The sequence below is a fragment of the Schistocerca cancellata genome, chromosome 2, assembly GCF_023864275.1.
Source record: "Schistocerca cancellata isolate TAMUIC-IGC-003103 chromosome 2, iqSchCanc2.1, whole genome shotgun sequence".
NCBI lineage: Eukaryota > Metazoa > Arthropoda > Insecta > Orthoptera > Acrididae > Schistocerca > Schistocerca cancellata.
This window is the reverse complement of record NC_064627.1, coordinates 49,319,947-49,337,160: the sequence shown is the minus strand read 5'-3', so window position 1 is coordinate 49,337,160 and position 17,214 is coordinate 49,319,947. Positions and strand designations below refer to the sequence as shown.

General features: G+C 39.7%; 1 protein-coding gene across 1 annotated transcript in view; it reads right to left on the bottom strand.

Annotated features, from left to right (window-relative positions):
* LOC126161324 (kinesin-like protein KIF13A) overlaps positions 1-17,214 on the bottom strand; it is a 136,927-nt gene that overhangs the window by 41,288 nt on the left and 78,425 nt on the right. Inside the window, exons 20-22 of the mRNA XM_049917079.1 lie at positions 11,845-11,913; positions 6,773-6,966; positions 5,251-5,372 (exon numbers count right to left, since the gene is read on the bottom strand). Of these exons, the coding sequence (XP_049773036.1) occupies positions 5,251-5,372; positions 6,773-6,966; positions 11,845-11,913 (385 nt within the window). The remainder of the gene's footprint in view (positions 1-5,250; positions 5,373-6,772; positions 6,967-11,844; positions 11,914-17,214) is intronic.

Below are 17,214 nucleotides of genomic sequence, written 5' to 3'. Positions count from 1 at the left end.
AAAAAAGTATTACTCCAAAAGCTAGGAAGTTTTCATTCTTTTGTGTGTGCTATTCATGACTCACCTCAATTACAAACTTTAGTTATTAATAGATTGTTTAGTTGGATATATTAAAGGAAAAGACAGTGATGTATTTGTACAATATCTTGGATTTAAGCTAATTTATTCAAAGTTTTGAAGCAGAAAGCCTGTCCACTATGTCCCATACACAGCACATCTCTAATCAAAAATGGGTGATGGTTGTCCCTTCCTTTCAGCCAGTTCTACCACCACTGTCATATTGTGCTGCTCCTCAATAGCAGGGTCACTATATGTAGGGTATCTCAACATTCTTTCCAGAGTAGGTATTGCACAGGACTCCTTGACTGTTTCCACTACCAGTCCATTCTGTGCCATTGCCTCGTCTGGTAGCCGGAAGATTGTCACCTCTTTTCATAGATGTTGTAGGCATACGAATGTGTCCGGGGTGGACTAGACTGGTTTGACTGCTGGTCACATGCACTGGATGGCTTTCTTAACACCCAGGGAATGGGGGAAAAGGCATAATTCATAGTTCAAATATGTCATGTCTGCTTCAGTGCCATCAAGCTACAGGCGCCCGGGTTTGCCACGACCGTAACCAGCTATATCTGCCTGAGTCCTCTTAGATAAACCATTCTGTTCAGCTCATGGAACAAGAACTGTACAGAATGTCCCACAAGGAATATGTAATATATCACTGGTATATTTGAGTAAAATAATATTGAACATGTGATCTGTTCTGAATAGTCATTAGAACACCAGTCGTTTGTTTTAATGCCGGTAGCATCACAATTGTTCTGTTATTTGTGTTTCATTGCCATAAAAAAAGGTTGCACATTTTATGTATCTTTACAATGAGGTCATTAGAGGAATACCACAAGCTTGGAAGGGAAAAGGAAATTGGTAGTGTTCTTTTCAGATGAAACAATCTCATCAAGTGATTTCAGGAAACCACATAAAGCACAAATTTGGATGGCTGGATGGGGATATGAACCCTACTCCTCCTGGATGCAAGTCACATGTCTTAACAGCTGTGCTATCTCACACTCAGTGTTTAAACAAGTGACTGGTTTGTTGTTTATGGCACAAATGCTGTGTTATTATACACCGTTATAGTGGAATACAAAATACCATAAGAGTGATCAATGCTAACTGTTTACAGATATTGTATTTGCAGTTTCATAGTCGTTTTAGAAGAGTACTGCTGATATTATCTAAGGGCCAGAGTTCCTGATCCAGGAGTCTGTGGCAGCATTTGAAGTACATTGAGCAAGACTGTGATTTTTTCAACTGTCTTCTGTCAACTGAATAATGACACTTATACAATCTAGAGGAATAAGAAAGTCATTTATGACAAAAGCCAAGGTAACTCTGTCACTATCATGTGAGGTAATGCTCCCACAGTTTAACCATGTATTTCAATCCAAACAGTTATAACTAATTACCCAACCAAAATCCACATAAATAATTTAACAATATTTTAAATTTAATTTCTCAATCAATGTTGGATGTATTTTCGTAGACAGCCTCCTGTTAGGTCCCATTAGTTTCTACTGACATATTATTTGCTGGTTTGAGAAAAGCATCAGGTCTATAGAAAGAAACTCAGGTTGGTTGGTTTGGGGAAGGAGACCAGACAGCGAGGTCATCGGTCTCATCGGATTAGGCAAGGACGGGGAAGGAATTCGGCCGTGCCCTTTGAAAGGAACCATCCCGGCATTTGCCTGGAGCAATTTAGGGAAATCACGGAAAACCTAAATCAGGATGGCCAGACGCGGGATTGAACCGTCGTCCTCCCGAATGCGAGTCCAGTGTCTAACCACTGCACCACCTCGCTCGGTGAAAGAAACTCAATAAACTTTTACACATGCTACTTATTCCACTTGATGAATCCTTTTGTCGCTATAGAGCAACATTATTCAGTGTACGATCTGCAGTAACAGTCAGAGGTTCTTCCATTGTGCATTACATGAATGGTGAAGGAAATGGAGAAAAATGTTAGTTGCACAATATGTATGCACTGTACGCTGTAAGGTGATTTTCAAATATTCACATTGAATAACTGAAGAGTGAAATTCTCAAAGGTGTTTAGTGACGAAACATTATACACAATATTATGTTTTAATAAAGTATTTTCTTTGGTTTTTATACCAGGAACTATGTGAAACTAAAGCACTCTTATTGGACTATTTACGATATTAACAATATGTAAATAACATTGAGCTAAAATGCATATAAAGCAACACTTAAATCTGATACTTAAAAACATTGGATTTCCTGTGAAAGGTGGTGTGCCACTGAACTTAAAAAAAAAAAAAAAGTTTCAAATGATAATATAACTACAATATCCTTATCAATACCAAACTGAAGTTAAACAGTATGAAACATGAAAGTGTTATATTACTGATATTGCAAAAACCTATTTTTCAAACAATAATAAAACTTTACTGATACAAAACTGTATTAAACAGTTGAAATACAAACACTTTTTACTATTATTCCTCATAGAGTTAAATGTAGAATTACTTTACTCCTCCAGGAAGACAGTCCAACACTGACAACACATCTTTCTTCTTTTCAACAGCGATAGTAATTGACGTTTCAGGACTGGTATTTCAGCTTTCTGTATATCCCTCAGTGTCTTTACTTTTTTTCAAAACATGAAATTCTTTCCAGTCTTATATAATGCTGAAAGTTGTTTTCATTAAAACTTTTCCAGGATATCTCGCATCCATTTGGAAGCAAGAGGTTTTTGTTATGTTCATTGTGTTAACTGAAATTAAGGAGTATGCAGCAGACTGCAAGTCAAAGAGATAGTCTGCCTCCACATCTACAACTTTGAACTTACTTATACTTTTTGCTGATGCAATCACTTTTTTAAGATCTGCTGGGATAAACAGCTTCATTACTCTTTTATGCTTCTCAACAAGATCAAAATCTCAGTTACACTGTAAACAGCTGTGACTGCTAACAAGAAAATTATGGTGAATGACTTCAAAAACTCCACAGGAAATTAGAAATAGGTACAAAAGTATTATTACTCTGTTTTTATTTTGTTCTACACAGTTATCACTAAACACATGTAGATCCTTTTGTTCTGTAATACCAAGATTGACAATACATAAAAGACACGAAGCAATTTTGTTACCTCCTTTATTAGCAATACCTTCACACTCTAAACGCATGTAGGAAGTTTGGGTGTCACCTAAGCTGATGCAGAAGTTAAAATGGCTCAAATGAGAATGATAAAATGTTTCTGAATGAGTAAGTGTAGAAACATACAGTACTTGCTGTAAATCCATAGAAATAGAAGATATTTCACTTTCTGACACATAAGCAAGAGTGATTGTGGCTTTCATCTTGTCTGTAGCATTTTTCGCCTTACATAGGTGCAATTCTATTGCCTGCTTTGCAGGTACACTTTTTAGACTTTGCCCTTTCACATTGTAGTTTGTCACAGGTTTTAAATGTATATACCCTGGGGCAATGGAATTTCAGTTCAGGAAAATTTTTCTTTAAGACAGCCTTATAGTATTAGTATCAAACCCTGTTGTTTGGAAGTATTTCATTAAACATATTCAGGTCTGGACATACAAACTATGTGCTAGATTTTGCCCGTGAGTAGTGCTTTCATCCTTTGGAAATTAATTAATGTAATTTTTCACTATGCCCTAGTAACTATTTGTATACTTAGTTGGTGCATTAGATTTCCTGTGAACAATGTAATTTATATCGCTCTTCTTCTTCTTCTTCTTCTTCTTCTTAGAAATTATCACTTCTATTTCTTTGTGGCCTAAATAATACATGCTCATGAATGTATTTTTGCAAATCTAAATCAAGTCACCTTTCCCATTTGGGACACATTGCAGTAATCTGCCACGTATTGGTATCTTCACTCTCAGTATCATATTTTTGGTGCCACTGGACTTATCCATGGTAACCATATTGCATAAGAAAGATCTTCTTGTTTATCTGATCTGGCTTACAGAATTCAGGGAAGACATGCAGTTTTGAATCTTTGTCAAGTTCCCTGAAATGGAATTGGCATTTACATATTTTCTGCAATTATAAGGATGCATGTTACCAAGTTAATAACCAATATCTAACCCAACAATGGTTTCAGTTTTAAACCACATTTTAAAATAATTTCAACATGCAATTCATGTACTCCAAGTGCTGGAGGATCTTCTCTTTAGGTTTTGCACTAGCAGGCTTGATTACGAAAGTAAAATATAACCTTTTCACTTTAAATAAAGATAATGTATATAACTTTGCCTCATAAAGCATGGACCACACTGAAATCAAAACTTCCCACAATAACAATGCTAATCTGTATCTCATCAGTGATAATATCAATGTGGCACTTAACACTTTTCAAGAGACAATGACTGCTGTAGTTTATACCAGTGAAATCTATCTATCTATCATCATCATCATCATCAGTTTCAACTCAAAGATGATAAACAGGAACACATTGTGAGAGGAAAATTGCTACAGCTTAAAGCACTTTATGACAAAAAAAAATTATGACCATTTTGGCACTTCACACCTTTGAGAATTCCACTCACAATTGTTGATCATGAACTAAGGGAAAATAAGAGTGAATTAGAAAGACTACAATCAGATGGATAAGTGCAACTGGGACAATTCATATGGCAGAAACAATGAAACAAGCACCATATACCTCCTGTTATGTCACAGACTGAATTATACCTCACATAGCTCAGTGTTGTTTTATTGATGTAACATAATCAACCATTCAAAAAAAGGGAAAAAAATGCTAATTATGTTAAATCACATAATCATCTGTTTATACATATTATGTTCTAAACAGCAAAAGAACATCTTCAAACTGAGAGATGCACATCCATAATGTGTGAGGTGTCAGACAGGCCCTTCTAAAAGCATAAAGAGAGGGAACCATCATTATCAAAGTGGTAGGTTTCAGTAACTGTGGATAATTCAGTTGTAGGTGTCATTTGTGAGGTTCATAAGTTTACACAATTAATTTGCATCATTTTTATGACCTTTTCCCCACAAAAGAATCATTGAATAAAATGCTATAACATTCTTAGTGTAACATTATTTACAGGTCAGAACCAGTAGCAACAAATGGGTGGACACAGAGTGGATATAAAATACATATGATTATAATAATTAGTTATACCATATGAATGTTGAGAAGAAAGGAAATGATAAGTATTATCAACATTTATAGTTATTTCTTACCTAGAAGATGCACTTGGAGTACCCATCTTTGTTGACTGAAGCTCTGCTAAGGAGTCCAATGTTCTTGAACTAGGTAAACCTGATTTTACCAAGTAATTTGGTCTTGTATGTTGACCAGAACTCTGAAAACAAATAACATTACTTAAATAATAGAGACTTCTGCGAAAACACAACAGCATTTTCATGACATGGATTCTGTATATTCTAACACCTGTCTTGAAAACACACACAGTATATATGGAACTAACAATGTGTGACAGGTCATAAGTCTAAGTATTTACCTCCTAGGACTGGAACAACTGAACTACGATCATCACCAGGCCTTCTATGCAAGCTACTACTCACTAGGCTTCCACCCCTCCCAGAGTGGTATTCTGCCACACAGCCAACTTGAGTAGTATCCTATTCTGTACATATACTACACCCACTCCTGACTCTTGCCCCACTAATAGCATCCCTATGGAAGACCCAAGTGCAAAACCTGTCCCTATCCATTGGCCATCACTTTCTGTTTCAGCCTTGTCACTGGCATTACTTATGCTGCCAGAAGCAGTGCCACTTGTGAAAACAGCCACATCACCTACCAACTTCACTGGAGCCACACAAAATATTCCATGTGGGTAACATCATGAACTAATAATCCACATGTATGGATGACCTCTGCTAAATTGAGGCCAGGGTCAAATGCAACACCCAGTTGTAGAGGATGGTGTTTAGCACAATATGGTTAATTTCAATAACTACTTCACATCATGAGCCATCTAGATCTTACTCCTAAACCCACTTTTTGTAATTGTGGGTCTTTAAATTTCCCCTCCAAAACGTCCTATATTCCCACAACCCCTTGCCTCAATATAAATTTCTTCCTGTCGTTTTCTTGCTCAGTGTCGGCCTCTAACTTCCCATAGAACTTCTCCCTTCCTCGTCATCTCCATCTTGAAGTCTCTTACGCCAAATTTTCCACCTTCCCACTGTAATATTTCCTCAGAATTCTCCTAGCAACCACCTACCATATCTTTGATGTAGAGGCTGCCATGTCCGCTGCATACACCTGTGTGTTTACACACTGGCACAACTTTTCTTAACGCTGTCCACTGCTGTTCAACACTCTCTCTACCCCAAGTCTCTTCCATGTCTTCAGTACTACTCACTCTAGCCATATTACAGAAAATTAGTGAATATGTGTTACTTACTTTAAAAGGATCTCTGTGAGGTATTTGAGCAGTGCACTTTAGTGTTGTTACTTATCCAAATATCTTTCCATAGGACATAAATAGTGACTAGTGAGAAAGCTGGTGCCCAATGGTACACCAAAATGGTAATACATAATGGCCACCATCAATATGTTAACAGTTATAGAAGATTTGTCATGTCTGTCATATTTTACTCACATACAAGTTCTGTAATTTTTGCATCTTACTGTTGAGCTTGTTTGATAATAATTAAAGCATCCTCTTTTTTACCAAACACCCTCATACTGTCCAACTGAAACTGAAAATAGCAAATATGGTTATACACTTACTTGATAAGACTCTGACTCAGAAAATTCAGGATCACTGTAAATGCCATCTGGGTCTGCCAGCTCTGCTTTTGAACTCGCGTTAGACTTGGGAGCACTCGAACATTTCTGCTGGACTGTGGCGGCATCTTTGCTTGTAGCTGAGTGGCTGCACTGCTCCTCATGGAGTGTCGTCATTCGGAGACCGAGCTTCGTGGCTGCAAGGTTGGGAGATGCTGTTGCCAACAACAGACACTTAAGAACTAAGAAATACATCTAAGAAAGTCCACTTATGATCTTATTTTCAGCAAGAGATAATTATGCAGTTTTTTCCGATAGAAACTGTGTGCAGCATTATTCAGATTAAGAACATGGTAAAAACTCTGCAGTAGATTACAATTATAAATAATATTTCATTTGGCTAAAACTGAAATTTTGACAATAAATGGCATGCACAGTGTAATTCTCATAGTTTTCTTAAGAGTACAAGGCAACTATGCTGGAATGTCAAAAGGTAGGATACAAAAGTACAGTCATGGGTATTATGTATATCAATGAATACTACTGCACTAAAAGTCCATGCTGCAGTTGTATGATTATAAAAACATCAGTGCTATTAGTAATTAATAAATATTGATGTTTAACACAGATTGTTATTTCTAATATACAACTAGATTCAGGCATTCTGGCGTGCATATTACAGAAATGTGCTCTGTACAGAAGCAAAATTAAAACGGTTAATGAGTTTTACAAAATGGAAGCTCTATAAACAAAGCTTGTAACTCAAAGAACAAGTTTTCACTATTCAGAAGTGTGGCAGACAATTAAATTGCCAGTTTCATATAAGCTACAGAATGGGTTTCTTTAGAGCTGATTTGGTACAATTATTAAAATTTTAGATGGCTTTGTATACTCCATGTTACCTTCAAAGTTCTTTATTTATCTACTAGTTTTCATACTATGTTCACAATTCATGAGTCCCACAAGAGAGAGTAGCACTCAAGAATGAACAGTATTTAGTGTCATGTACAGCTACTTTTCATTGATAACATCCCCACAGCTCACACGTCTTTGTGCATTTATGCACTGCTCTCCAGTAAATCTGCCACTATGCCCTAACTCCGGAAACAATCAACTTACATTTATACTTGAGTGTTTATTTGTTTTGCCTGTGCACTTTATATATGTGCAGCACTTCATTTTCAGTCTTTCAAAGTACTGTGCCTAGTGGAAATTCTAAATGATGATGCAGTCAACAGTACGAACCCCTTTCTGATGTATCCTTAATAGGGATAAATGTTCCATTTTTCTGGACATTTAAAGCAATAATTGAGTTCTTGTAGAGTAAACCGCAGTGGATAAGGTGTCAGCATAAACAAATCAATTTTTCCCTTTTGTCATGATAGGCAACATATTTCTGTGTGTTTTACTATCAAATATAAATTAGAAAGGAAATTAAACATGGCGAGATATTTCCTAGTCTAATACTCATGTAGTGTTGAGAGAACAGATGTCAAGATATGGAGAGTAACTTTACATATTATTAGTACAGTCTGCTGTAACAGGTCTGTTCAGGATGCGGCTAGGTGAGCAAGAACATTTGCTCACCACTTGGGAAGTGAGCACCTGTGGTATACTATGGCAATCTGACTCAATATGTCATGCATAGGAAGAGAGAACTGTGTGCTGTCTTTGGAGAAATGACCATGTATTAAGTTCCCCAAGTCTTTAACATAAGTGTATATACTTACAGGCAATGTTTAAAGTGTAGAGTAGCTCATTTTAAATTGATGAAAAGCAGCATGATGGCCGGGTTAAGAACTTCAAAGCAAAGGTGAGACACACTAACATAAATTAATATGACTTCAGTGTAGGATGCTTAGTTGCAGTTAGTACACCTACAGTGTGACAGGCAGTTGTGTGATAAGTTTCAAAATAAAATAAGTATGTACAGCTGTATAAAAAATTTCTTCAACATACACTGATCAGCCATAACATTATGAACACCTACCTAATAGCCAGTATGTCCTATTTTGGCACAGATAACAGTGGCAACACTTCTTGGCTTGGAAACAATGAGGCCGTGGTAGGTCAATGGAGGGAGTTGGCACCACACCTACATACAAGAGTCACCTAATTCCTCAATTCTGGGAAGGGAGGGGGAGGAGGGGGGATGAGCTCTGATGCCACATTCAATCACATCTTGGATGCATTTGATCAGATCCAGAGCTGGTGAATGGGGGGAGGGGGGGGGGGGGCAGTACATCAACTGGAAGACCCATTGTGTTCCTTGAACCACTCCATCACACTCCTGGCCTTGTGCCTTGGTGCATTATCTTGCTGAAAAACGTCACTGCCATTGGGAAATATGATCATCATGAAGGGGTGTATGTAGTCTGCAACCAGTGTATGATAGTCCTTGGCTGTCATGGTGCCTTGCACGAGCCCCACTGGACCCATGGATGCCCACAGGAGTCTCTCAAAGAGCTTAATGGAGCTGCCGCCAGCCTGTCTCCGTCCCACACTACAGGTGTCAAGGAGCTGTTCCCTTGGAAGGTGACAGATTCGCAACCTCCCATCGCCATAATGAAGGAGGTATTGGGGTTCATCAGACCGTGCAATGCTCTGCCACTGAGTCGATGTCCAGTGTCGACGGTCACGTGCCCATTTCAATCGTAGTCACTGACATCATGGTATTAACATTGGCACATGCATGTGTCGTCAGCTGAGTAGGCCCATTGTTAGGAGTGCTCGGTGTATTTTGTGTTCAAACACACTTTTACTCTGCCCGGCATTAAAATCTGATTTTAGTTCCACCACAGTTCACTGCCTGTTCTGTTTTACCTGTCTGGCCAGCCTACGATGCCAGACATCTATAATGAGGGGGCGGCCGCCCACCCCACGACATCTGGACGTTATTTCACCGCATGTTGAAGACACTCACCACAGCACTACTCAAACACCAGTCAAGTCGTGCAGTTTCCAAAATGCTCATGCCGAGCCTCAACGCCATCACAATTTGCCTCGGTCAAACTCGGACAGATCACATACCATTCCCATTCTACACACAAACAGCATGCTCACTGATACTACATGCACTGTACGTGTGTCTCACTAGCAGTCATTTCTCACCAGATGATGATGCTATTGCCTGGATGGGTTTACATCTGTAGACGTCAGTGGTCATAATGTTCTGGCTGCTAGTATAAATTTCCAATTTAAAAGTTTGTAGTTATGATTACGTCAATGTCTTGACATGTGCACTTGTGTGAATGACTTTTTTCGTCAATGAAGAGGATGTAATCTATCTAAGAGTCTCACTGACAGATTTCAACCTAAAAGCTTATCTTTGAATTAGCAGTGCTCAGAAAGTGATACAAGACATTGATGCTTTAGTGAAAAGCCAAATAAGTAGTATTGATTGAATTCCAGTATTTTTATGTTTAACATGTGAATGAAATAGTCATGAAATACAAGTTGATGTCAGTTTAAACTTTGCCCAAAAATGGCAATCATCATAAGACTGTTCACTCATGAAAAATATGTTTCATACTCATCTCACTAATTAAAAGAAAGGTAACTTTCACTTCATTTGCCATTTCTCATCAATGTAACTAAATTTTCTGCAAAAGGCATTAATTAGCCACATTGGACTGACCCATCACTGTAGAAATAACATTAGTGGCCACAGAACAGATTCACTGACAACAACATCTCATGTAGAGGTACCTTATTTGATTCCTCCGTCCCCTGCCCACCCTTCCCCTTCTCATGCCATTAGTCCCTGTGAACCAGATGGTTGCTCATTGCTGTGGCATGAGCACGAGCCAGCTCCCATGAGTAGACTGGTAAACAGGCCTGTGTTATAAGTGTTTCTCAAGATTTTTTATGACTTTTCCAATGAAATGAAAAGAAAAAAGCTGTCCCTCACCTGATCCTTCACATTACTGTTGTTAAAGTGAGGCAAACATAGCCATCTTATTTTAATGTGCATAGTTTCTGACAAATGGATACTGAAATAAAAGCTGCATTAGTATTTATTAATACAGAGTTATATTAGGTGATATAATATCCATTTCCATTTTATGTTTTGCCACACTTAAATTAGATTCTTAAGATTTTTCCAGTGTTTATATAGGTGATAAGCAATTTTGCATTGCTGCATAACTTTAAACTATATTCAACATTCAGAGAAAAACATCAGTCCAGTTCTAAATATGGATGTGATACATTGGTAGAGACATCAGCTGGTGCAGCATGCAAAAACAAAATATAAAGAAGACTTGGATGTGGCCACACATTTAATTTCTCTAAAAAGCTCAATGAGTTAAGAACGAAAATGTTAGGTGTAACTAGTCAGCTCTTCCTTGTGGGGTACAAAACAATAACAGCAACATAAAGATAATCATACAGGATCATTCAATGTGAAGCATATTTACAAGGTGGAAAAAAAAGTGATTAATGTAACATATGATCCCTTCCCTTATGGATGAAGAGTTTCTTTCTCCAAAAATGCTGCTTATCTTACTTTAAACCATAAATAAATAAATATTCGTGTATAAAGACTGACAAGAAATAACACCCTAACACAAAACCACTCAACCTGGTATCCTTTACTGTGTTGAGTGAGTTAAATAATCAAAGATGTTGTTATTAATTTTAGGTAAGTCTCCAAGTTGTTGAAAAATGAAAGCCAAACAGGTTTTGCCAGAAAACTACTGGTAATAAAAGAAGCTGATTGCTATGACTGTATTTATTCAATACTGCAAAGCTTATGCAGCTTTAAAAATGCACTTAAAATGTTCAGCATTGACTACTACAGAGTTTCTTGATATAATATTAAAAGAGCAGTTATTAACAAAAAAACATTGCCAGAAATTTTGAAAAAATATTGTTAATTTGTACCTGTACTTTTCTTATACTGACTGTTACCAAACAATACTATTGTGTGTTCAACCCATAGTAAAACTCCTTTTTGCATTCTCCCAACAGGAAAGGATCATAACACGGCCAACCGAGCAAAGAGTTGAAACAACACAGAAGGTATGACATGTAGCAATCACTGGAAAAGACAGAAATATGGGGGAGCAACCTACGTTTGGGCCCGGCCGGCTGCAGGCGAAGAGAGTTGAGGTTCAGGTTCAGATTGAGGAATGTAGGGCGAGCTGAAAAGAGCACCACACCATCATAATACAGTAAACAACAGACACCAGTGACAAGAAGGTGCTTGTAGGTAAATCCTGGGTGTGAAACTGAGTATTAGTAAGTTCCGGATAGTTACACAAATATGCAGGGAGCAACACAACAATGTTCCTCTGGTTACAGATACTATACAGTGCAATTCAGATATTGAAGGGTAACACATAAAGCTAGGGAAACTTGTTAAACACTTTGTACAAAACACAGATCTGGAATATTTTATTGTACATTTAGGGTAAAAAAGCAGGGTTCTTCTAATGCAGAAGATAAAAGATTAATATCCCAGAATATATAGTAGCAAAACTTATCACATAGATCTGGTCATACATGTATACATTGTTGCATTGCCACAGAACACTTATTACAATGTACAATATGTAAGAGAGAGAGAGGGAGGGAGGCACTACAATACTGCAGAAGTGTTGTTGAAGCGCTCTCTCTCTCTCTCTCTCTCTCTTTCTCTCCCTCTCTCTCTCTCTGAAACCTCACTGGCAGTTAACATTCATTAAACTGTCTTGGTTCATCTCCATTTCTCTCTTGCTGTGCATGCTTCTCGATATGAGAAGCAGAGCAATGTACCGACACCATTTCTACTTCCTCTCTGAATGGTCTCTCTTCTTTCAATCACTGATTTTCTTTTGATCATGGAGGTACTTCTTGTCCCATAGGTAGAATTTGTTTGTTCCCATATTTGTGGTCTACCATCAGGGTAGTTTTACATCATTTTAGATATCCATTAATAGATGTTTGTCTCCTCTGCTATATGTTTTAGTGTCATACTTCAGCCTACTAGTTCCAGTGTGCAACATCATAACCCTAGCAGTGAGCAAGGAGTATATCATCACAACATTTGACTAATGCGGATAAGACAATCAGGATCAGCATCAACAAAATAAACTGATCCACTGTTCATTCTCTTTTAACTGTGATGTTAATTAGATTTTAACAACAAAAATAATCAATTACTGATAATATAATGTAAATGGATACATAAAAAATCTACTCACCAAGCAGCAGCAGGAACACACACACACACACACACACACACACACACACACACACACACACACACACAAGGATTTAACTTTCACAAGCTTTCGGAGCCAGTGCCTCCTTCTTCTGGCAGAAGAATTGATGGGGAAGGAAGGGGGGGGGGGCGAAGGAAAAGGATTGGAGAGATTTAGGGAAAGGGGAAACGTTCAGAAAAGTCACCCAGAACCCTGGGTCAGGGGAGACTTACCGGATGGGATGAGAAGGAAAGACTCTTTCCTTTTGCCAGTTACAGGGCTGGAATAGGTGGTAGTAAGAGCGTGCTTAGGGCAAATCATGCAGTGGGAACAGGCACATGAATAGAAGCTATAGGGTAGAGACATGGGTGCAGAAGGAGCATAGGGTCTAACAAAGATATTGCAGGGACTGGGAGGGTGATGAAAAGCTATTCGAGGTGTGGTGGGCAAATTCTCAGACAGAATAGATCTCATTTCAGGGCATGATTTTAGGTAGTCATAGTCTTCTTGAAGTGTATATCTAAAAACAAAGATGATGAGACTTACCAAACAAAAGCGCTGGCAGCTTGATAGACACACAAACAAACACAAACATACACACAAAATTCTAGCTTTCACAACCAACGGCTGCTTTGTCAGGAAAGAGGGAAGGAGAGGGAAAGACGAAAGGATGTGGGTTTTAAGGGAGAGGGTAAGGAGTCATTCCAATCCCAGGAGCAGAAAGACTTACCTTAGGGGGAAAAAAGGATGGGTATACACTCGCACACACACACATATCCATCCGCACATACACAGACACAAGCAGACATTTGTAAAGGCAAAGAGTTTGGGCAGAGAATTCAGTCGAGGCGGAAGTAAAGAGGCAAAGATGTTGTTGAAAGACAGGTGAGGTATGAGTGGCGGCAACTTAAAATTAGCAGAGGTTGAGGCCTGGCGGATAACGTGGTTGGTTGAAGGTGCCTACATAGATCAACACCTTCAACCCATTACATGCAGTCTCCCATCCTTCATCAAAGACACCAACCACTTTCTCGAACGCCTGGAATCCTTACCCAGTCTGTTACCCCCGGAAACCATCCTTGTAACCATTGATGCCACTACCTTCTACACAAATATTCCGCACGTCCAGGGCCTCGCTGCAATGGAGCACTTCCTTTCACGCCGATCACCTGCCACCCTACCTAAAACCTCTTTCCTCATTACCTTAGCCAGCTTCATCCTGACCCACAACTTCTTCACTTTTGAAGACCAGACATACCAACAATTAAAGGGAACAGCCATGGGTACCAGGATGGCCCCCTCGTACGCAACCTATTCATGGGTCGCTTAGAGGAAGCCTTCTTGGTTACCCAGGCCTATAACCCAAAGTTTGGTACAGATTTATTGATGACATCTTCATGATCTGGACTCACATTGAAGAAGAACTCCAGAATTTCCTCTCCAACCTCAACTCCTTTGGTTCCATCAGATTCACCTGGTCTTACTCTAAATCCCATGCCACTTTCCTTGACGTTGACCTCCATCTGTCCAATGGTAAGCTTTACACGTCCGTCCACATCAAACCCACCAACAAGCAACAGTACCTCCATTATGACAGCTGCCACCCATTCCACATCAAACGGTCCGTTCCCTACAGCCTAGGTCTTCGTGGCAAACGAATCTGCTCCAGTCCGGAATCTTTGAACCATTACACCAACAACCTGAAAACAGCTTTCGCATCCCGCAACTACCCTCGCGACCTGGTACAGAAGCAAATAACCAGAGCCACTTCCTCATCCCTTCAAACCCAGAACCTCCCACAGAAGAACCCCAAAAGTGCCCCACTTGTGACAGGATACTTTCCGGGACTGGATCAGACTCTGAATGTGGCTCTCCACCAGGGATACGACTTCCTCAAATCCTGCCCTGAAATGAGATCCATCCTTCATGAAATCCTCCCCACTCCACCAAGAGTGTCTTTCCGCCGTCCACCTAACCTTCGTAACCTCTTAGTTCATCCCTATGAAATCCCCAAACCACCTTCCCTACCCTCTGGCTCCTACCCTTGTAACCGCCCCCGGTGTAAAACCTGTTCCATGCATCCTCCCACCACCACCTACTCCAGTCCTGTAACCCGAAAGGTGTACACGATCAAAGGCAGAGCCATGTGTGAAAGCACCATCGTGATTTACCAACTGACCTGCCTACACTGTGAAGCTTTCTATGTGGGAATGACCAGCAACAAACTGTCCATTCGCATGAATGGACACAGGCAGACAGTGTTTGTTGGTAATGAGGATCACCCTGTGGCTAAACATGCCTTGGTGCACGGCCAGCACATCTTGGCACAGTGTTACACCGTCCGGGTTATCTGGATACTTCCCACTAACACCAACCTGTCAGAACTCCGGAGATGGGAACTTGCCCTTCAGTATATCCTCTCTTCTCATTATCCACCAGGCGTCAACCTCTGCTAATTTCAAGTTGCCGACACTCATATCTCACCTGTCTTTCAACAACATCTTTGCCTCTTTACTTCTGCCTCGACTGACATCTCTGCCCAAACTCTTTGCCTTTACAAATGTCTGCTTGTGTCTGTGTATGTGCGGATGGATGTGTGTGTGTGTGCGAGTGTATACCTGTCCTTTTTTCCCCCTAAGGTAAGTCTTTCTGCTCCCGGGATTGGACTGACTCCTTACCCTCTCCCTTAAAACCCACATCCTTTCGTCTTTCCCTCTCCTTCCCTCTTTCCTGACGAAGCAGCCGTTGGTTGTGAAAGCTAGAATTTTGTGTGTATGTTTGTGTTTGTTTGTGTGTCTATCGACCTGCCAGTGCTTTTGTTTGGTAAGTCTCATCATCTTTGTTTTTAGATATATTTTTCCCATGTGGAATGTTTCCCTCTATTATATTCTTCTTGAAGTGTGATTGATACATTCAACACCAGGATAATACTGGGAGACAATTGGTGTGCTCCAAAGTTATTGTTTTGGAGGGGGTCAGCAGTACCAGGATTGGATGTGATGGCCCAGAAATCTGCTTTTGAACTAGGCTGTTGGGACAATTACGTCCAATGAAGGCCAAAGTGAGAGAGGTGATGTATTGCTGTAAAGAGTCTGCATCCAAACAAATACGTTTGCCATGAATGCCAAGGCTGTATGGAGGGAACGTTTGACATGGAAAGGATGGCCACTGTCAAAATGTAAGTACTATTGCTTGTTAGTAGGTTTGATGTGGATGGAAGTGTGTAGCTGGCCTTCGGTGAGGATGAGATCAATATTATACATCAAGGAAAGTGGCTTGGTACTTGGAATAGGACCATGTGAAATTTAATTGGGAGAAGGTATTTAGAGACTCCAAGAATTTTAACAGGTCAGCCTCACAATGAGTCCATACGGCAAAGATATCATCAATGTATCTAAATCAAACCAGTGGGTGAAGGCTTATGGACCACAGGAAATCCCCCTCCAAGCGATCCATGAAAAGGGTTATGGCTAATAGCTTTTTTGTCGCCCTCCCAATCTCCGCAATATCCTTGTCAGACCCTTTGGTCCTTCTTCACCTACCTCCCTACCCTATGGCTCCTACCCCAGTGACCGTCCCTGCTACAAGACTTGCCCTACGCACCCTCCTACCACCATTTATTCCAACCCTGTAACTGGCAAAACATACACTATCAAAGGGAGAGCCATCTTCGAAACGATACGTCATATACCAACTGCTATGTAAACACTGTTCAGCATTTTACATCACCATGGCTACCACCCAGTCATCAGTCTGGGATGAACGGGCATAGGCAGAGGGTATACACAGGCAACACACAATACCCTTCACAGAGCATGCTGTACAAATTGACCTTGGTGCTTGTTTCACTACGCATGTCATCTGGATTCTTCCTCCAGACACCAGTTTCTAGCAGAACTCTGCAGGGGGGAACTAGCACTACAACATGTCCTTGGTTCTCACCACCCGCCTGTCCATAATTTGTGTAAATTTCTTCTGTCTCGGATTTTATTCACAGTAACTACTCCTTTTTTCACTCTATTTTAGTTTTCTATATCTTTCATTTTCTGACTTGTCTATTTTTCAATGTCCCCCTTCCCACTTGTTACATACAATGCACTTAGCTTTTCACTCTTATTAACTTGTGCACAATATTTTATTAGTACTCTATGTCTTACATATTACCCCATCTTCCACCTTTAAGCTCTCAGGTTTTCAAGTCTCGTCCGGTGCAGTCCCCAACAATGAGTCTTTCCTTCTCATCCAGTCCAGTAAGTCTCC